The sequence below is a fragment of the Gorilla gorilla genome, chromosome 13 (assembly GCF_029281585.2).
Source record: "Gorilla gorilla gorilla isolate KB3781 chromosome 13, NHGRI_mGorGor1-v2.1_pri, whole genome shotgun sequence".
NCBI classification, from domain to species: domain Eukaryota; kingdom Metazoa; phylum Chordata; class Mammalia; order Primates; family Hominidae; genus Gorilla; species Gorilla gorilla.
In genome coordinates, this window is record NC_073237.2 from 26973338 (window position 1) to 26993033 (window position 19696).

Here is a 19696-nt window from a genome sequence, read left to right on the forward strand (position 1 = left end):
CATCTCCATGGGTTCAATTGTTTTAACTTTTAGCTTCCACAAATAAGTGAGAACATGCAAAGTTTGTCTTTCTGTGCTGCTTATGGCCAATCTTGTTCTTCCATAGCCCTGTGGATTATTTCTTCTTCTCCTTAATTATTCTAAAGCAAATCCCAGATGGTAATAACATTCCATCTTGAAATATTTTAGTATTTATATCCAAAAAAGATTAGTACTTTTGGAAAAATATAAAGTACCATTTAACATTTAACATATAAATCACCTAAAACTAATTCCTTGATATAATCAATTATCCAGCATTTATATTTCCAGAAATGTCTTATACATTATTTATTTCAATTTTTAAATTGAACCAGGATCCAAATAACGGCATACATTGTGATTTGTCTCTGATATGGTTTGGCTGTGTCCCCACACAAATCTCACCTTGAACTGTAGTTCCCATAATCTCCACGTGTTGTGGGATGTCATGGGAGGGACCTGGTGGGAGGTAATTTAATCATGGAGGTGGTTACCCTCATGCTGTTCTGATGATAGTGAATGAGTTCTCATGAGATCTGATGGTTTTTTAAGGGCCTTTTCCCCCTTTTTCTTGGCACTTCTCCTTGTTGCTGCCATGTGAAGAAGAATATGTTTGCTTTCCCTTCTGCCATAATTGTAAGTTTCCTGAAGCCTCCCCAGCCATGTTGAACTGTGAGTCAATTAAACCTCTTTCCTTTATAAATCACCTAGTCTCAGGTATGTCTTTATTAGCAGTGTGAGAATGGACCAGTACAGTCTCTTTCAATCTACATTTCCCCCTCCCTTTTTCTATCTTTCCCTCTACCTCTGTTCCTGCCGCCACCACCCTGCTTTTAGGCTAGATTTTTTTTGGAAGGAATGGTTTCTCATTATGGAAAACTATAAAGTTTACCACAGTCTGATTTTGCTGATTGCAGTTCTGTGGTGTCTGTCTTTGTGTTTCCCATACATTGGTGCCTAGATCTAGTTACTTAATTTTTTTTTTTTTTTTTACTGGAGTTATGAGCTCATGGCTCCTGAGACCTTTTGCATGACGCTAGTATCTTTGATGACTTCCTGCTATCTGGTATGTCAAGATATTACAAGCTCAATATTCACACTTCCTTCCCAGACCTGAAACAACTATTTTGTCTAACGAGCTCTTTTTTCCTTTAATGGGGAATGGTATTTAGAAGTCATAATCTGGGTGCTAGGTTTACTATTGAGTTTCCCATGGTTTCTAAATGTTTCAGTGGAAAGAGCTATGAAAAAATATATATAATTGAATTATATGTATATATGATATATAAATATATATTTAGATTTAGATCAAATACATAAATCATACATACATACAGACAACTCAAATTAAGAGCTATGGATTTTTTACCTAATCTCATTGATTTTATACTTGTATCTCCTTCTTCTATGTACTGTCTCCTCATTCCAAAAATGTTTGGAGATGGCTTGAAGTTATACACACATAATGATGTCAGGAGTTAACATTGAACACAACTTCGTAAAGAGCAGAATTCAATCAAGTCATCCAGTGGTGTGTGTCTGGGAGTACTGGGGCTGATCATAACAGTTGAGGTGATGATGTGGGCTGTAGGCCCTTTTCTCTCGCTTGTTCCTGAGCTTCCTGCAGGAGATCTGAGTCTGGGAGTGAGGCATTGGGTGGCAGTGGGCTAGGAAAGAGTTGCAAGATAAATTCAAGCCTGGAAAGAAAGATTCCAGACTGGAACCTCAGGGCATCTTGCAGCTTGGGAATGACTTTCCTAAATCTTGATGAGGGCAGTCACAAGCCCCTGCTCACCAGGGCACTTTGGCAAAGAAGGGGACATGATGCAGACAAGAAGGAAGCTGGCAGATCACCTCTAAATGGTGTCCAAAGTCCTGAATTCTGCATGCCTGCTCTGTTCAAAATAGATGTTTCCAATATGAAAGAGCCACTTAGAAAAAAGAGGCTTGTTAAATATTTGGAAGGATGGAGTCACAGTCAAAAACTACATATCTGGGGTCCATGGTTGCCAAGATTTTAATATCATGCTTCCTTACAGTTTAAACTGTATTTGTTTATTGATTTATAATATATACCTATATACTTATAGGTATATATTATAATACCTACTTATATTATAATAATATATTATATATAATATATTATAATTATATATTATATATAATATATTATATATTATATATTATATATAAATATTATATATATTATATATATAAATATATAATATATAATATATAATATACTTATATATAATATATAATATATTTATATATATAATATATATAATATATATAATAGGTATATATTATAATACCTATATACTTATAATAATATATATAATATATATTATATATAAATGTATATATAACATATACATTTATATATAATATATAATATATAATATAGATAATATATATATAATAGGTATATATTATAATACCTATATACTTATAGGTATTCTACCATACCAATATGCTATGGACATTTACAATGTTTACAAAAATAGAAGTTCAAAAAGATAGGACAAAGATAAAATTTTTTTTTAAAAAAGAGCAAACATGGGACAAAATCAGAAGAAAATGAGGGTAGGCCACAGATTCATTCATTCATTTATTCAGCATCTATGTATTGAGAGTCAGTTGTGAGTGAGGCCCTATTTTTATACTAAGGAAACATCTGTGAACAATACAGAAAAAAACTTACCTCTGTGAAACTTGTATTCTAACAGGAGAGAAATAAGCAATAAACAATTACAAAAATAAATAGGATGTTAGAAATTTTATGGAATCAAGACTGCATAAAGGATAACTGAACACATGCATCTAATTTCATTCCTCCTAAAACCCATGAAAACTATAGTCTTTCTTTCTTTGCAATAAAATCTACAAGGTTAAGCAGAAGAAGTAAGATATCAACAGCAAGAACATTGTGAAAGTTAGGAAGCAGATGAACTAGTGCTAATTGCCATAGCAGATCTGACAGAGTCAAATCCCAAGCCAGAAACTTGGAAGAGTAAGTGTCTTACTCCATTTTCTGCTGCTTTAACAGAATATTTGAGGCTGGGTAATTTATGAATAATAGACATTTATTTGGCTCACAGTTCTGGAGGCTGTGAAGTCCAAGAGCATGACACTGGCATCTAGTGAAGGCCTTCGTGTTGCATCATCCATGGCAGAAGGTGAAAGAGCAAGCAAGTACACGAAACAAGGAGAGAAAGGAGGCCAAACTCCTGCAATAACTCACTCCTGCAATAATGGCATTAACCCCTTCATGAAGGCTGAGCCCTCTTGGCTTAATCATCTCTTAAAGGTCCCATCTCGCAGCACTGTTACCATGGCAACTAAATTTCACCATGAGTTTTTGAGGGGACATTCAAACCATAGTAATTGGTAACAACTAGATTTGTAGCACAGAGAAACTCACTGTACCAAGTACCTCTAGGACCGGGGTGAAGGAAGTACTGCTAAAAAAGGAAGACTAGGTGACAAATGTATAAGAAACAGAGTCCCTACACCCCTTCATTCATTCCATGACATTAGTCAACTATCTCTTGCCTGCCCCAACAAAACTTTTATTCTCTGTAGAGGGTAAAATCATGGCTCTCTGGACTGGCAGACAACAGCCACAGTTGAGAGTATGGGTACTTTACTCTTTCATGGAGTAAAAAAACAATTAGCATAAAATATCAAGAATCAAAATGGCTTCTGATTGCACCAGAATTACCTTCAAATTCAGAGGGAAGATGATTTCCAATAAGTTCCTAGAATTCCACACACTACTGTGTTGATAAACTCTATGTGTCAACTTGACTGGGTCATGGGGTGCCCAGATATTTGGTCAAATATTATTCTGGATATGTCTGTGAGGGAGAACCTGGATGAGATTAATATTTGAATGCGTAGATGGAGTAAAGCAGATTATCCTCCCTAATGTACTAAGCCTCATTCAATCAGTGAAAGTCTTGAATAGAACAAAAAGGATGAGTAAGAGGGAACTTCTCCTGCCTTTGAGCTGGGACATTAGTTTTTTCATCAGCTCTCCTGGGCCACCAGCCTGCTGACTGCAAATCTTGGGACTTGTCAGCCTCCATAATCAGATAAGCCAGTTCCTTATAACACGTACACATACATACACACACACACACACACACACACACACACACACACACACACACACTATTAGTACTGTTTCTCTCAAGAACCCTGGCTAATACACCCACCAAATTATCAGTCAGGAGGTTAAATAAAAATATGTTCAGACACATAAGATCTCAAAAATGTGTATACAATACACTTTTTCTCAAGAAGTTATTCAAGGCTGAGTGAGTGGCTTATGCCTGTAATCCCAGCACTTTGGGAAGCTGAGGTGGGTGGATCATCTGAGGTCAGGAGTTCAGGACCAGCCTGGTGCCCATGGCAAAACCCCACCTCTACTAAAAATACAAAAGTTAGCTGGGTGTGGTGGCATGCGCCTGTAATCCCAGCTGCTCAGAAGGCTGAGGCAGGAGAATCACTTGAACCAGGGAGGCGGAGGTTGCAGTGAGCCAAGATTGCGCCATTGCACTCCAGCCTGGGTGACGGAATGAGATTCCATCTCAAAAAAAAAAAGAAGTTATTCAAGAAAGTGCTCTGTCAAAATAAGAGAATAAACCAAGAAATACAAAGAAATTGACAAAAGAAACAGAAGTTCCAACCCATAAGAGAGGTGTACGGAGTCCCCAGGACAGTAAAAGGAGATCCTGGCATGACAGTTGTACACCCTGCAGAGAAGACAGCCAGCCCAGAGGGCAGCCCTATGACTCCAGAGACAGGCATGTCAAGGGCTCTTATTCATAGACCCCTGCTGCCTATGGTGATTAACTTGAGGACAGAATGCCCCAGACAGCCTGGCCCACATTCTTTCCTGCACTGGCCTTATCTTGGCCATGCATGTATAAAATGCCCTCTTCTCTCTCCATGTCTTGCTGACTGGGTTAGTAGAGGACACTCATTCCACTCCAGAGAGTATTCTGCTTTGATCTATTCCCAAGAGTGGGAAGAGGGCCATATTCAGAGCTTAGAAGCAGAAAACATAAAACAATCCACTCTCTCTGATGATATTTCTGCCAGATGTCTGGTACCTGGCCACACTACAGCACTGTCTGACTTACCCGGAAGGGACTACTGAAACTGAGAGCTTAGATTCTCAGGACAGTCTTCCCCAAAACAGTGGCAATATTTTTTTTTCATCAAAAAGCTAGATTTGCCAGTCAGAATGACTATTATTAAAAAGTCAAAAAATAACAGATGTTAGTGAGGGTGTGAAAAAAGGGAAACATTTGTACATTGTTGGTGGGAAGGCAAGTCAGTGCAACCTCAATGGAAAACAGGATTCAGATTTCTCAAAGAACTAAAAATAGAACTACCACTCAATCTACTTTTTTACAGAATTAATTCTTTTTTTTTTTCTGAGACAGAATTTTGCTTGTATTGCCCAGGCTGGAGTGCAATGGTGCAATCTCTACTCGCTGCAACCTCCACCTCCTGGGTTCAAGTGATTCTCCTGCCTTAGCCTCCCGAGTAGCTGGGATTACAGGCATGTGCCACCACGCTTGGCTAATTTTTGTGTTTTTAGTAGAGATGGGGTTTCACCATTACATAATTAATTCTTTTCCTTTATGTAGATACCACTACTGGGTATCTACATACCCAGGAAAAGAATTATGTAAAAAAAGATATCCGCATTGGTACATTTATTGCAGCATTATTCACAACAGCAAAGATGGGATCAATCTAAGCATCTATAAATAGATGATTGGATAAAGAAAATGTCATCTACGTACACAATGGAGTACTCTTTGGACATAGAAACGAAGGCAACCATGTATTTTGCAGCAACATGGATCGAACTGGCCATGTTGGATGGCCAGTCTCTTAAGTTATGCAGCCCGGAAACAGAAAGTCAAATACCAATGTGTCCACATGGACATAAAGTGTGGAATAATTGACATTGGACACTAGGAAGTGCGGGATGGTGAGGGGGGCTGAGAGAGGAGAAATTACTTAATTGGCATAATGTACATTATTTTGGGTCATGGTTGCACTAAAAACCCAGACTTCACCACAACTCAGTATATCTGTGTAACAAAACTTCACTTGTACCCCTTAAATGTATTGTTTTAAAAAGCTAGGTTTGTAATTGTTACTCCATTTTTCAAAATGGAACAATTCATTGTACACCAATACATTGTAGAAGGTAAAACTGTGAAGGAAATTAAGGGAATACATATTGGCTTTCTCTTGTTGCATAATAAATCACCCCAATATCAGCAGCTTAAAACACCTAATTATTAGCTCACAGTTCTGGAAGTGAGAAGGTTGGGTGAGTTAGGCTAGGCTCTGAGAAAAAGTCAAGTTCATTGGTATTGGTGGCAGAATTCAATTCCTTGTGTTTTTTAGACTATGGTCCCAGTTTCCTTGCTGGCTGTCGCCAGGGCTCATGCTTAGCTCCTTGTGGCAGCTCTCTGGTTCTTGTTTGCGGTTCCCTCCATCTTATAATCAAGAAACAGCATGTGGAATTCTTCCCACACTTTGAATCTGGCTTCTCCTTCTGCTACTAACCAGAGAAAACTGTTTTTAAAGGGCTCACTTGATTAGGTCAGACCTCGCTGGATAATCTTCTAATCTTAAAGACAACTGATTTGGAGCTTTAGTTACATTGACAAAACCCCTTCACAGCAGTACCTAGGTTAATGTTTGATCACCACACGAAGGGAATTATGTGATCATATGGGGCTCATTAAGATTCTGCCTACCACAAAATGATTTCCATAGAAGTCAAAATAGTGGTCACTTCTGGAAGGGAGGGAATAAGGAAATTTAATTGGATAGGGAAATAAGAGGGGCTTCTAAGGTTCTGGAACATCCTAATTTTAACCTGGGTGGTAGGGGGGCGGACATGGTAGTATATTTTCTTATTTTTCCTTAAATGGTATACATACGCTTTTTACACTCTTTTGTGTGTGTAATATATCTCACAAAAAGAAAAAATTCAATGCAAGACAAAATGGCTTATGACTACGAATGTGGCATGTATTTGATTCTAGGATTTTTAGAGCTAGTGTATGTATAAGGCAGGCATGTTCATTTGTCAAAGAGGTGGTTAGGATTGCCCAAGTGTTTTTGCTAACACTGGGCAGGCTCTTCTTGCACACCAAGAACATCTGTGGAATGAGAGCTCATCATATGTGCCACCTACCATCTCCGGTATTCAAATTAAATGGGAAAGGGAAAACTGGAATGTGATTAAGAAACTATAGTGTATCAGAAAACAGTGGTCCACATTGAAGATGCTTCTGGCTGCTGCTTGGGCAGTCACAGCTCTCAGCTTTGGATCTTAGAAGTGGAGGTTACCAGATCCCAGTGGTAAATCAGCGATGCTCTCACAAATGCACAGATATAGGATACTCATGCACACACACACAGGAAAAGACTGAGCTGTTCGCAACAGGACACCACTTCCGTGATCAACTGCTCTTTTTTAAGTCCACAGCTGCCTTGCCTCTGAAACTCTCTGGTAGAAGCCATGACCAGATTCACTTATGACCCTTTAAAGGTCTGGTCTGGGTAGGGTATACCTAGCAGAACCTATTTGGTGGGATGCAGACAAGAGATCTTCTGGGTCACTGGCACAAACCTGAGATCCTGAACCCTTTGAATTTGTAAATGGCCAAGGGGACTAACCCACAAGGATTCGTCCTATGTGGTTTCATATTCCCCCAGATCTATCATGGACTCTGGTGACAGTTCTCATGGACTGGGGGTTCTTGTTAATTTGGGGAGGGCCAGGATGATCCTTCTGCTCTAATACTTTCCAATAGCCCAGCAAAATGGGTAGGGAGAGAAGGAAGGAGAGAACAAAGTATTTCTGGAGAGACTTCAGAGTAATTGGATCATGGGGACACAATCCCAGATGTATAAGAAGTTTCTTGACTTGGTAACTTGAATTTCCAAACTTTAAATGACTTTGGGGACTAGAATACTCCAAATAGCAGGATGGGATTTAAGTGGCTTTGTATGAGCAATGATTAGTCTTTTGTGGATTTTACCAAAACACAGAACAAAGACAAGAAAACGTCCACCCATTTCAGGCACTAACTCATCTGGCTGCTGCTTTCTGACCAGATTGGCTATTTTTGGCTTCTGGACTACTCCCAGATCCCAGAGAAGTAATTTGAATCAACACATTTGTTGAAAAGGTAAGCGAGCACTTTTAAAAGAATATAGAAACTCTTGTGGGCCCAGCTCCATCCCCGGTGGCATACCTGGTGACTAAGTGGCATGGGGGAATTTTGAAGGAAATAGAAAAGGATGTCTCCATGGTGCAACAGTCCAAGAATGAGAAATTCATGAGATCATTTAGTCCCTGGGATGGAATATCTCTGATAATAATCTATTCCAAGGTAAGCATCCGGGAAATGAAGTTCCAGAGAAGAAAAAGGACTTCACGATTCCCATGCATTGATTGGTTGACGAATGCCAGTCCTGTTAATACGTGCTCCAGAAGAGTCTGGCAAGTGAGTGAGTGAATGCATGGGTGGACAAACAGCCCAGGGTTCTGTAGATCTTGGAAGTGAGCTAGTAAAGAGGAGACAGAGAGCATCTGAAATTGCTCACAGGCCGGGTGCCATGGCTCACGCCTGAAATCCCAGCACTTTGGGAGGCCAGGGCGGTAGGATTGCTTAAGCCCAGCCTGGGCAACAAAGTGAGACCTCGTCTCCAGAAAAAAATTAAAAATTAGCCAGGTGTGGTGGCACATGCATGTGGTCCCAGCTACCTGGGAGACTGAGGCAGGAGGATTGCTTGAGCCTGGAGGTTGAGGCTGCAATGAGCTGTATTTGCCCTACTGCACTCCAGCCTAGGTAATGGAGTGAGACTCTGTCTCAAATAATAATAATAATAATTTTAAAAAGTGCTCACAGAGCAGAATGATCAGGGATTGAGGATGAGTAGTACCAGTTTTTTCTACCAGTCCTAGGTCCCAAGGGGAAAAAACATACAAATGGAATATAACATTTCTTGCCAAAATTGAACCAAGTGAATCATCCACACATGTAACTTGAAGTAAATGTGTGATGCCTGCCTTAAATGTGACGAGGAAAATTAAATCTAATCAGGTGACATTTGAAACCTCTCTATGGGGTGGCCAAATACCACCAAGTAGATTTCGATCAAATTTCCTGCATTTTATTTAAAGCAATATCGAGAAACCTTTGAATTGTCAGAGCTGTTCTCCAATTGCTCAGCAAGTCTGGGCTTCCTCACTGGCTGTCTGGGCACTTTAGGCATCAGAGAATCATGGAGCTGGCCCTCTGAGTTCGTGCAAGTGACATAGAAACACCATGGTCAGTTCCAATCAGACCTCCCCTGTGATGGGGTTCCTTCTCCTGGGCCTCTCTGCCCATCCAAAGCTGGAGAAGACATTCTTCGTGCTCATCCTGCTGATGTACCTGGTGATCCTACTGGGCAATGGGGTCCTCATCCTGGTGACCATCCTTGACTCCCGCCTGGACACACCCATGTACTTCTTCCTGGGGAACCTCTCCTTCCTGGACATCTGCTATACAACATCCTCAGTCCCTCTCATCCTTAATAGCTTCCTGACTCCCAGGAAAACCATCTCCTTCTCAGCCTGTGCAGTACAGATGTTCCTCTCCCTTGCCATGGCAGCCACAGAGTGTGTTCTCCTAAGCATGATGGCGTTTGATCGCTACGTGGCCATCTGCAACCCCCTTAGGTACCCTGAAGTCATGAACAAAGCTACTTATGTGCCCATGGCTGCTGGCTCCTGGGTAGCTGGAAGCCTCACTGCCATGGTGCAGACACCCCTTGCATTGAGGCTGCCCTTCTGTGGAGACAACATCATCAGTCACTTCACCTGTGAGATTCTGGCTGTCCTGAAGTTGGCCTGTGCTGATATCTCTGTCAATGTGATCAGTATGGGAGTGGCCAATGTGATCTTCCTGGGGGTCCCTGTTCTGTTCATCTGTTTCTCCTATGTCTTCATCATTGCCACCATCCTGAGGATCCCCTCAGCTGAGGGGAGGAAAAAGGCCTTCTCCACCTGCTCTGCCCACCTCACTGTCGTGATCGTCTTCTATGGGACCATCCTCTTCATGTATGGGAAGCCCAAGTCTAAGGACCCACTGGGAGCAGACCTTGCAGACAAACTCATTTCCCTTTTATATGGGGTGGTGACCCTCATGCTCAACCTCATCATCTACAGCCTGAGGAACAAGGACGTGAAGGCTGCTGTGAGGAACCTGGTATTTCAGAAACGCTTCCCGCAGTGATGGTGGAGGGGTCCTGATGGCTCTGCGCTTCCTGACTGCTCCCACCTGACAGTCCCAGAGGACAAGATGAAAGACCAAGTTGATCAAAGGTTACATAGGTAAATCTCATTACACAGAATCTCATTACATAGAAGGGCTCTGTAGGAACAGGAAACATTTAATGCAACTCCACCAAAGTATGTTCTTGTTTGTCTAGCCTCGTAGTTCTCATTCTCCGTGATGGATACTGAATGAATTGATGTCAAGGAAAAGTAACTCTTCACATTTTTATTGTTGGATGAATGAAAAGCTCTAGTCTGTAGGTCTTTGATTCAATTGCTCCATGGCTTCTTTCTTTGAACATATTTAGCTGCTGCTTTCTGACCAGATTGGCTATTTTTGGCTTCTGGACTACTCCCAGATCCCAGAGAAGTAATTTGAATCAACACATTTGTTGAAAAGGTAAGCGAGCACTTTTAAAAGAATATAGAAACTCTTGTGGGTCCTTACTTTTATGTTACCTTTCAAGCTCTTCCTACTCCATATTACATAATAGTTAGTTTTATTTTTCTCATTGTTTTTTTTCTGGTTGTCATATAAATTCTTAAGACTGTTTGCTGAATTTTTCTGTCTCTGTATCTTCATAAATTAACCTGTAGCTTTGTCTCTCTCTTGTCCTTACTCAGAGTCCTCACCAGAAAATCATTAATGCTCTTGGAGAAGAGAGGGGAGTAAGGAAGGTGTGGCAAAACTGATGCAAGGGTCAAGGGCACAGTCCTCTTTTCTTTTTCTTTTGGAAGATATTGTTCATTCCTGGGCTCTGTCCTAGATACCAGTGGCCTCTCATGAGCCATCAGAGTAATGCGAAAACCGAGATAAGTCCAGGAGGATCAAATAAATTGTATTAATCACCTGACCTGGTTTAACCAAGCATGCAGCCAAGTGGCAGCCATCACTTGTTTTCCACTAAAGAATCCCTGAGGCCACGTAATAGTCAGAGGAAGACAGAAACAATGCCCATCAGGGGACATCTAAGAATCACCCACATGATTGTGAGGAATTCCAAGTCGGCTCCAAATAGTGATCAGTCTAGAAGTCCAGTTAAAAGGATCAGCAGAATAGAAAATTTCTGACATAAACTTTTAACCCCATAGAAACAAACTAACAATTAAAATAAGATCCTAGCACTTTGGGAGGCCAAGGCGGGTGGATCCACTGAGGTCAGGAGTTCGAGACCAGCCTGGCCAACATGGTGAAACCCCCATCTCTACTAAAAATACAAAAATTAGCCGGGCGTGGTGGTGCCTGCCTGTGCTCTCAGCTACCCGTGAGGCTGAGTCAGGAGAATCGCTGGAACCCAGGAGGTGGAGACTGCAGTGAGCTGAGATCGTGCCACTGCACTCCAGCCTGGGCGGCAGAGTGAGACTCCATCTCAAAAACATAAAAAATAAACAGCCTTTGCTGAAAATCAGTTAACGTGGGAAGATGGTGAAAATGTTAAAGAAAATTCTCGGTAGTTTTGTCAATGGAATTAAAGAGACTTTTGAATCAATAAAACAAGAGTTGTCTATAAAAAAGAGGCTGGGAGAAAAGATATCTGAGAGAGAATAACATTTTCTTGGAAAAAAAAGTTCACAATTATTGAACAAATACAACTCAATAGATAGCATTTAAGACAAATATTAAAAGGAATTTTTAAATTAAAAATAACTTTTTTTAAACTTTTATTTTAAGTTCAGGGGTACGTGTGCAGGATGTGCAAGTTTGTTACATAGGTTGCTCTCCAAGACTTAAGGGGGAAAAAAAAAGACAAGGAGGCTTAAATTGTTTGAGAAAAGATGAGAGGCATGGAAGACAGACCAGGGGAACCCATTACGAAATTCACAGGGAGAAAATAGAGCAGATGAAAACAAATAATGTTTAAAACCAAAAAAGAAACATTTCCCCAAACAGAAGTTTTAGGTCAAAGATACTTGCACATGCATGATTATAGCAGCACAATTCGCAACTGCAAAATTGTGGAACCAACCCAAATGCTCATCAATCAACGAGTGGATACAGAAACTGTGATAGATATACAATGGAATACTACTCAGTCATAAAAATGAATGAATTAACGACATTCACAGCTGCGTGGATGAGATTGGAGACTATTATTCTATGTAAAGTAACTCAGGAATGGAAAACCAAACATTGTATGTTCTCACTGATCTGTGGGAGCTAAGCTATGAGGATACAAAGGTATAAGAATTATACAATGAACTTTGGGGACTTGGGTGGATGTGTGGGAGGGGGGTGAGGGATAAAAGACTACAAAGAGCGTGCAGTGTCTACTGCTGTGGTGATGGATGCACCAAAATCTCACAAATCACCACTAAAGAACTTACTCATGTAACCAAACACCACCTGTACCCCAATAACCTATGGAAAAATTAAAGAAAAAAAAAGAGGTTTTAGGTCTTTTGTTCATAAATGGTTCGCCACCAGGTAAGAACTGTGGCAAAATAGATACCTTATCTAGATCCAAGGATATGTTTTGATTTCCATATGTAGCAGGATATTTCTAGACTTTTCCACAGAATAAAACAGATTACCTAACAAGGAATAAGGATCTGCACGCCACTGGCCTTCTGCTCTGCAGTCCTATATGTAGAAGTCAGTAGAACAATGTTCACAGAGCTCTGAGGGAAACGGGTTAAGGGTCAGAAGTTCTACACACAGATGACCATTGCACAGGCATGAAGGTTAAAAAGATATTTGCCATTATGTGAAAACAAAGAAAGTACACATCTCTCTAATTTCTTTTTGAACAAGAAATTTGATTTAAGAAATTCTCTCAACAAAGAGTTAAAAATAAATGATTGCAAGAATGAGGTAGACATAGTGTATACAATACAGTGAAAAACAATGAACTGCAAAGACTCATAAAGTCTAATTAATTCTTGATGCTGAATGTGCTGATTCCATTACCCATGGAAAGTTGAAAAAATGGTCAAAAACATGACGCCAAACTTTAAAAGAATGGATAATTTCTGTGTTATCTGTGGTTTTCATAGGATAAAAAAATAGGGAGACCTTGCCAAATCGTTTTATGCATGACAGTTAGCTCCTTGAGGACGGTAATTACATCTGTCTTATTTATTTTTCTACTCTTCATAGCAATTACAGTGCTTGGTACACACTAAATACTCAATAGGTATTTGCTGAGTATGGAATGAGTATTCTGACACCAAAGTTTAACAAGGACAATGCAAAAAAAATTGATATAAATGAAACCATTTTTATTCTCTATTAGCTGATGAAAGCCAATGTGTATTAAACAAATAACACACATTATCCACTGGCATATTCTTAGGAATAGCAACATGGCACAACATTAGAAGAAGTCTTATTTTTAATGCTTTTATAATGGAGAAGTTCAAAACCCTATACGAAAATTAGAAAAAATAGAACCATTAACTTCAGGTATTTTTATCCAGATTCAATAATCACCTCATGGTATATTTGTTCAGCCATGCACTTCCTCACTTCTCCCACTTTTGAATTATGTTGAAGCAAATCCCAGATCACCATAGCATTTCATTCTTTTTTTTTTGAGATTGAGTCTCACCCTGTTGCCCAGGCTGGAGGGCAATGGCGTGATCTCGGCTCACGGCAACCTCCACCTCTTGGGTTCAAACGATTCTCCTGTCTCAGCATCCCAAGTAGCTGGGATTACAGACGCATGCCAACACGCCCAGCCGGGTTTCACCATGTTGGCCAGGCTGGTCTCAAACTCCTGACCTCGTGATCCGCCCACCTCTGCCTCCCAAAGTGTTGTGATTACAGGCGTGAGCCACTGTGCCCAGCAGCATTTCATTTTTAAATAGTTTAGTGTGTATCTATAATAAATTACACTCTTTTTTTTTTCTTTTTTTTTCTTTTTTTTCAAGACAAGGTCTCACTCTGTCGCCCAGGCTGAAGCTTGGTGGCACGATCACAGCTAACTGCAGCCTCAAACTCCTTGGGCTCAGGTGATCCTCCCGCCTCCGCCTCCCAAGCAGCTGGGACTACAGGTGTGCACTATCACACCCGGCAAATTTTAAAATTTTTTATAGAGACCAGATTTCACTGTGGTGCCCAGGCTGGTCTCGAACTCCTGGACTCAAATGATCTGCCCACCTCAGCCTCCCACAGTGCTGGGACTACAGGCATGATCTTTTAAGCATAATTAAATTACCAGCATCACACCTTTTAAAATATTATATGTTAATATCACCAACTCTTCACTCACTATTCACATTTATCCAAATGTCTTTTTTTTTTTTTGAGATAGAATTTTGCTCTTTTTGCCCAGGCTGGAGTGCAGTGGCGCAATCTCGGCTCACTGCATCCTCTGCCTTCCGGGTTCAAGTGATTCTCCTGCCTCAGCCTCCCAAGTAGCTGGGACTACAGGCATGCACCACCACACCTGGCTAATTTTGTATTTTTAGTAGAGATGGGGTTTCACCATGTTGGCCAGGCTGGTCTCGAACTCCTGACCTCAGGTGATCCACCCGCCATGGCCTCCCAAAGTGCTGGGATTACAGGCAAGAGCCTCTGTGCCTGGCCCCAAATATCTTTTTGTCTTTTTTTTTTTTTTTTTGAGACGGAGTTTTCGCTCTTTTTGCCCAGGCTGGAGTGCAATGGCATGATCTCGGCTCACCGCAACCTCTGCTTCCCAGGTTCAAGCAATTCTCCTGCCTCGGCCTCCTGAGTAGCTGGGGTTACAGGCATGCGCCACCACACCTAGCTAATTTTTTGTATCTTTAGTAGAGACAGGGTTTCACCATGTTGGTCAGGTTGGTCTTGAACTCCCGACCAGGTGATCCCCCCATCTCGGCCTCCCAAAGTGCTGGGATTACAGGCATGAGTCACTGCACCCGGCCCCCAAATGTCTTTTAAATATATTTCTTTCTCAATTTGTTTATCTTAATCAAGATCTTTAAAAGGTCCATTATAATTAGTGGATAAATCTCTTTTAATCTATAGTTTTCCCTTTATCGCCTTTGTTTACTTACTGTGTGTGTCTATGTAAGAAACTGAGTTGTCTGTGTTGGAGAATTTCCCACGGTCTGCATTTTACTGATTGCTTTCCTGTGATATGTGTCTGCTTTTCCTGCATACCAGAGGTTAGATGGAGAAACTTAACAGTTTTTTTTTTGTTTTGTTTTGAGACAGAGTCTCACTCTGTGACCCAGGCTGGAGTGCAGTGCCGCAATCTCAGCTCACTGCAACCTCCACCTCCTGGGTTCAAGTGATTCTCCTGCCTCAGGCTTCCGAGTAGCTGGAATTACAGGCGTGTACCACCACACCTGGCTAATTTTTGTATTTTTAGTAGAGATGGGGTTTCACCATGTTGGCCAGGCTGGTCTCAAACTCCTGGTCTCAAATGATCTACCCGCCTTGGCCTCTCAAAGTGCTGGGATTACACGTGTTAGCCACCACACCGGCCAGATGTTTTCTTTTAGCTGTAGTTAATGACTCAGGATTCCTAAGTCCTTTTCACATGCCCCTAATAGTCTTTGATGGCTTCCTTGCTTTCTGGGATGAGAAAACGATTCAGGTTCAACTTTCCTATTTCCTGTGCCAGCCTGGGAATCAGCTATTTCTCCAAGAGCTCTGGTTCTTTTATTGGAAAATGATGTTTGGATACCATAATCTGAGTGCTAAAGGTGTTCCTTGCTACTGAATTTGTCATCATTTCTAATCCCTTTTTATGGAAAGCGTTAGAAAATACAGTTTTGTTCTTTTTTTTTTTTAAGGTAAACTATGACCATTTCACACTGATACTTCCACCTTATATTCAGGCCTATAGTTTCCAGGTAACCTCAATAATTTTACGTTTGTAGCTTCTCAATATGTCAAAAATCTTGATACTCAGTGACACTAACATAATTGATCATTTGATTTACTCCGCAAATATACACACAAAATAATTTTGGAATAACAATACTAATACTACCTTCATCAATAGGAATACTAAAAAAAAAAAAAGCTTAAGATTCTAGAGAACTTTTCATCTTATTCTTGTTTTTTATTTTTTGTTTTGTTTGATATTCCTTTTCTCCTTAGGGTAATTCCTGCTAGATATGTATAAATTATTGATTTTTAAAGGTAGTTGGGATAATTCCTCTCTCATAGTTATTTGGTTTATATATTTCGTTTGCTTTTGAATTTTGCTTTTTTCCATCTTCTAATTATAACAATGCATGGCTCTAAAGTCAAATCTAACCAAGTGAGGAGGCTCATGCCAGTAATCCCACCACTTTGGGAGGCTGAGGTGGGAGGATCACTTGAGCCCAGAAGTTCAAAATCAGCCTGGGAAATATAGTGAGACTTTATCTGTATACAAATTTAAAACTTAGAAAAAAAATTCATCAAGAATGGTGGCACATGCCTGTAGTCCCAGCTACTTGGGAGGCTGAGGTGGTAGGATTGCTTGAGTCCAGGAAGTGGAGGTTGCAGTGAGCCAAGATTGTACCACTGCACTCCAGCCTAGGCAACAGAGTAAAATTCTGTTTCCAAAAAAAGAAAAGAAAAGAAATATATAAAAAGAAAAATAATTTTAAAAAAACAAAGTCAAATCTACAAGGGAAGGTATATTTAATGAAATCTAACTTTTATCCTTGTTCCCTTCATCCTGTTACCTTCCTCACTTATAGATAACCACTTCTCAAATTTAGTGGTTTATCTTTCCATTAAAAAATATAATATATGGATATATTCATATTCTCCCACCTAAAAGATAGCACACAATACACACTTTTTCCACACTACCTTCTTCACTCAATGATAGTTCCTAATGATTACTCCATAGTTGTACATAGAGATGCAGAAATCACATTTGAGTAAGTTTGGGGAATGTAATTACTACAATATATTATTCACCAAGTCACTTTCTCTGCCCCAGCCCTTTTCACTTCAGTAGGTTTACTCCCAATTTCTAACATTAATAAATTGTGAATATGTCCAAGATTTTATGAGAGGCAATATCAGAATAATTACATTAGAAGTTAAGTTTGGATGCTGAGCCTGGCCCTTCCTCAAATAGGCTGCATTCTCCAGGGCAAGACCCTTCCTTCCTGACTCACAGTCTCCACAATTGTACAATGAGCTCAGATTATTCTCAGCTCTTAAATTATCTGATTCTCATACAATATCAATATTCTCTTCAACCATGGGAGAATCACCAAGCAGCAAGGGGTGGGGGGTGGGGCTAAAGGAAATTGAGCCAAGCAATGTCTCCCTGTAAAACTGTAGCACAGACCACCTTCCTCCTCAACAGTCTGTGGGGCACTCTTATTTGCACCCTGCACACTTTCCAGCAAGCCTGAGGTGTATCTGTGCCAACACTATGGCCACCATGGTGCTTACTTAGGCACAGACAAAACTGGCTTCTGATGGGCTCATTATCTTTGAAAAAGGCAAAAGATGTCACTTCTGTCATCCAAAGTACTCACCCTTATGGCCTCTGGAGGGAAACCTAGAGTCTTTAGTTGAACTTTTAAGATCTTCCAAAATCTTCATAGACCACTAAATTCTTCTTACATCCTGTCCTCTAATTACATACTACCCCAGGCCTTATTATCTACATCAATGACCAACTGTACATTTTCAAACACCTTGCCTTTGAGCTGTTTTCTTGAGTTTAGAATGCCCTCTCCTTCTCCATTTATTACCAGTGAAAATGCTACTATTTGGAGATCAGCTTAAATATCACCTTTTCTGAGACTTCCTTGACTCTAAGTGAGGGTTAATGACTCCTTCCTTTGCTTGCCTGTAACGTGTTGCTTCTAACACAAATGTAGCACTGACCTTACTCAGCCTTATTTGAATTATGGACACACCAAGCTCCTCCTCTAAACTATAAGCTCCTTAAAGACAGGCGACATGTCTGGTATACATCTACGCAATTGCCCCAATTGCCCGCCATAGAGCTTGGCACACCGTAAGAGCTCAACAAATGCTTATTAAAATGAAAGAAATGTATCTCAGAAATCCCAGTTCTTGCTATATAAGCAAGAGACATAAGGGTAAATTTCTACCAAAAAACACATACGAGAATGTTTATAACAGCTTTATTAATAATAGCCAGAAACTGGAAATAACACAAAAGTCTATCAACAGTAGAATGAATACTTAAATTATATTATACTTATTTAATGGGACGCTGCACTACAATTAAAAAAAAGCTACTGATTTCTGCAGCAAAACTTGCGGTACATATGAAAACGTGATACATGCAAAAATGTGAATGTATCTCACATGTTATGCTGTATAAAAAGATACACACAAGGGATTATATACTGTATAATTCCATTCATATAAAGTTTTTAAAAAGCAAAACTAATAGATGTTAACAGAAGTCAGAATAGTGGTCTCCTCTAGGAGAGAGGGAAGAGAGAGGAATGTAATTGAGGAGGGAAATAAGAGGGGTTTCTAAGGTACTGGGACATACTAATTTTTAACCTGGGTAAGGGGTGCATGGTGTGTATTTTCTTATTTTTCCTTGAATAGTATGTATATGCTTTTTTTTTTTTTTTTTTTTTTTTTGACAGAGTCTTGCCCTCTTGCCAGGTTGGAATGCAGTGGTGCGATCTTGGCTCACTGCAACCTCTGCCTCCCGAGTTCAAGCAATTCTCCTGCCTCAGCCTCCTGAGTAGCTGGGATTACAGGCGTGCACCACCATGCCCAGCTAATTTTTGTATTTTTACAAAATACAAACCATCCTGTTGGTCAGGATGGTCTCTATCTCTTGACCTCATGATCCGCCCGCCTTGGCCTCCCAAAGTGCTGGGATTACAGGCGTGAGCCATCGTGCCTGGCCTGCATATGCTTTTTATACTCTTTTGTATATATAATATATCTTACAAAAAGAAAAAATCCAATGCAAGGCATAACAGCTTATGACTATGAATGTGGCATGTATTTGATTCTAGGACTTTTAGAGCTGGTGTACAAGGCAGGTGTATTCATTTGTAGAAGAGGTGGTCAGGATTGCCCAAGTCTTATTTCTTGCTGACTCTGGGCAGGCTCCTCTTGCACACCAAGAACATCTGTGGAATGAGAGCTCATCACACCACCCCCAGTATTAGAATTAAATGGGAAAGGGAAACTGGAATGTGATTAAGAAACTATAGTGTATCAGAAAACAGTGGTCCACATTGAAGATGCTTCTGGCTGCTACCTGGGCAGTCACAGCTCTCAGCTTTGGATCTTAGAAGTGGAGGTTACCAGATCCCAGTGGTAAATCAGCAATGCTCTCACAAATGCACAGATATAGGATACTCATGCACACACACACACACAGGAAAAGACTCAGCTGTGCACAACAGGATGCCACT

General features: G+C 40.3%; 1 protein-coding gene across 1 annotated transcript; it reads left to right on the top strand.

Moving 5' to 3' along the window:
• The first annotated feature begins 9401 nt into the window (after nt 1–9401).
• LOC101128867 (olfactory receptor 13C7-like) lies at nt 9402–10352 on the top strand. Its single transcript, XM_004048035.1, has one exon. It carries the CDS (start codon nt 9402–9404, stop codon nt 10350–10352), a length of 951 nt encoding a protein of 316 aa, XP_004048083.1.
• Nucleotides 10353–19696: the final 9344 nt, after the last annotated feature.

Bases quoted from the DNA above. Each gene is read 5' to 3' on its own strand.
- LOC101128867 (XM_004048035.1), top strand. From the start codon at position 9,402: ATGGTCAGTTCCAATCAGACCTCCCCTGTGATGGGGTTCCTTCTCCTG.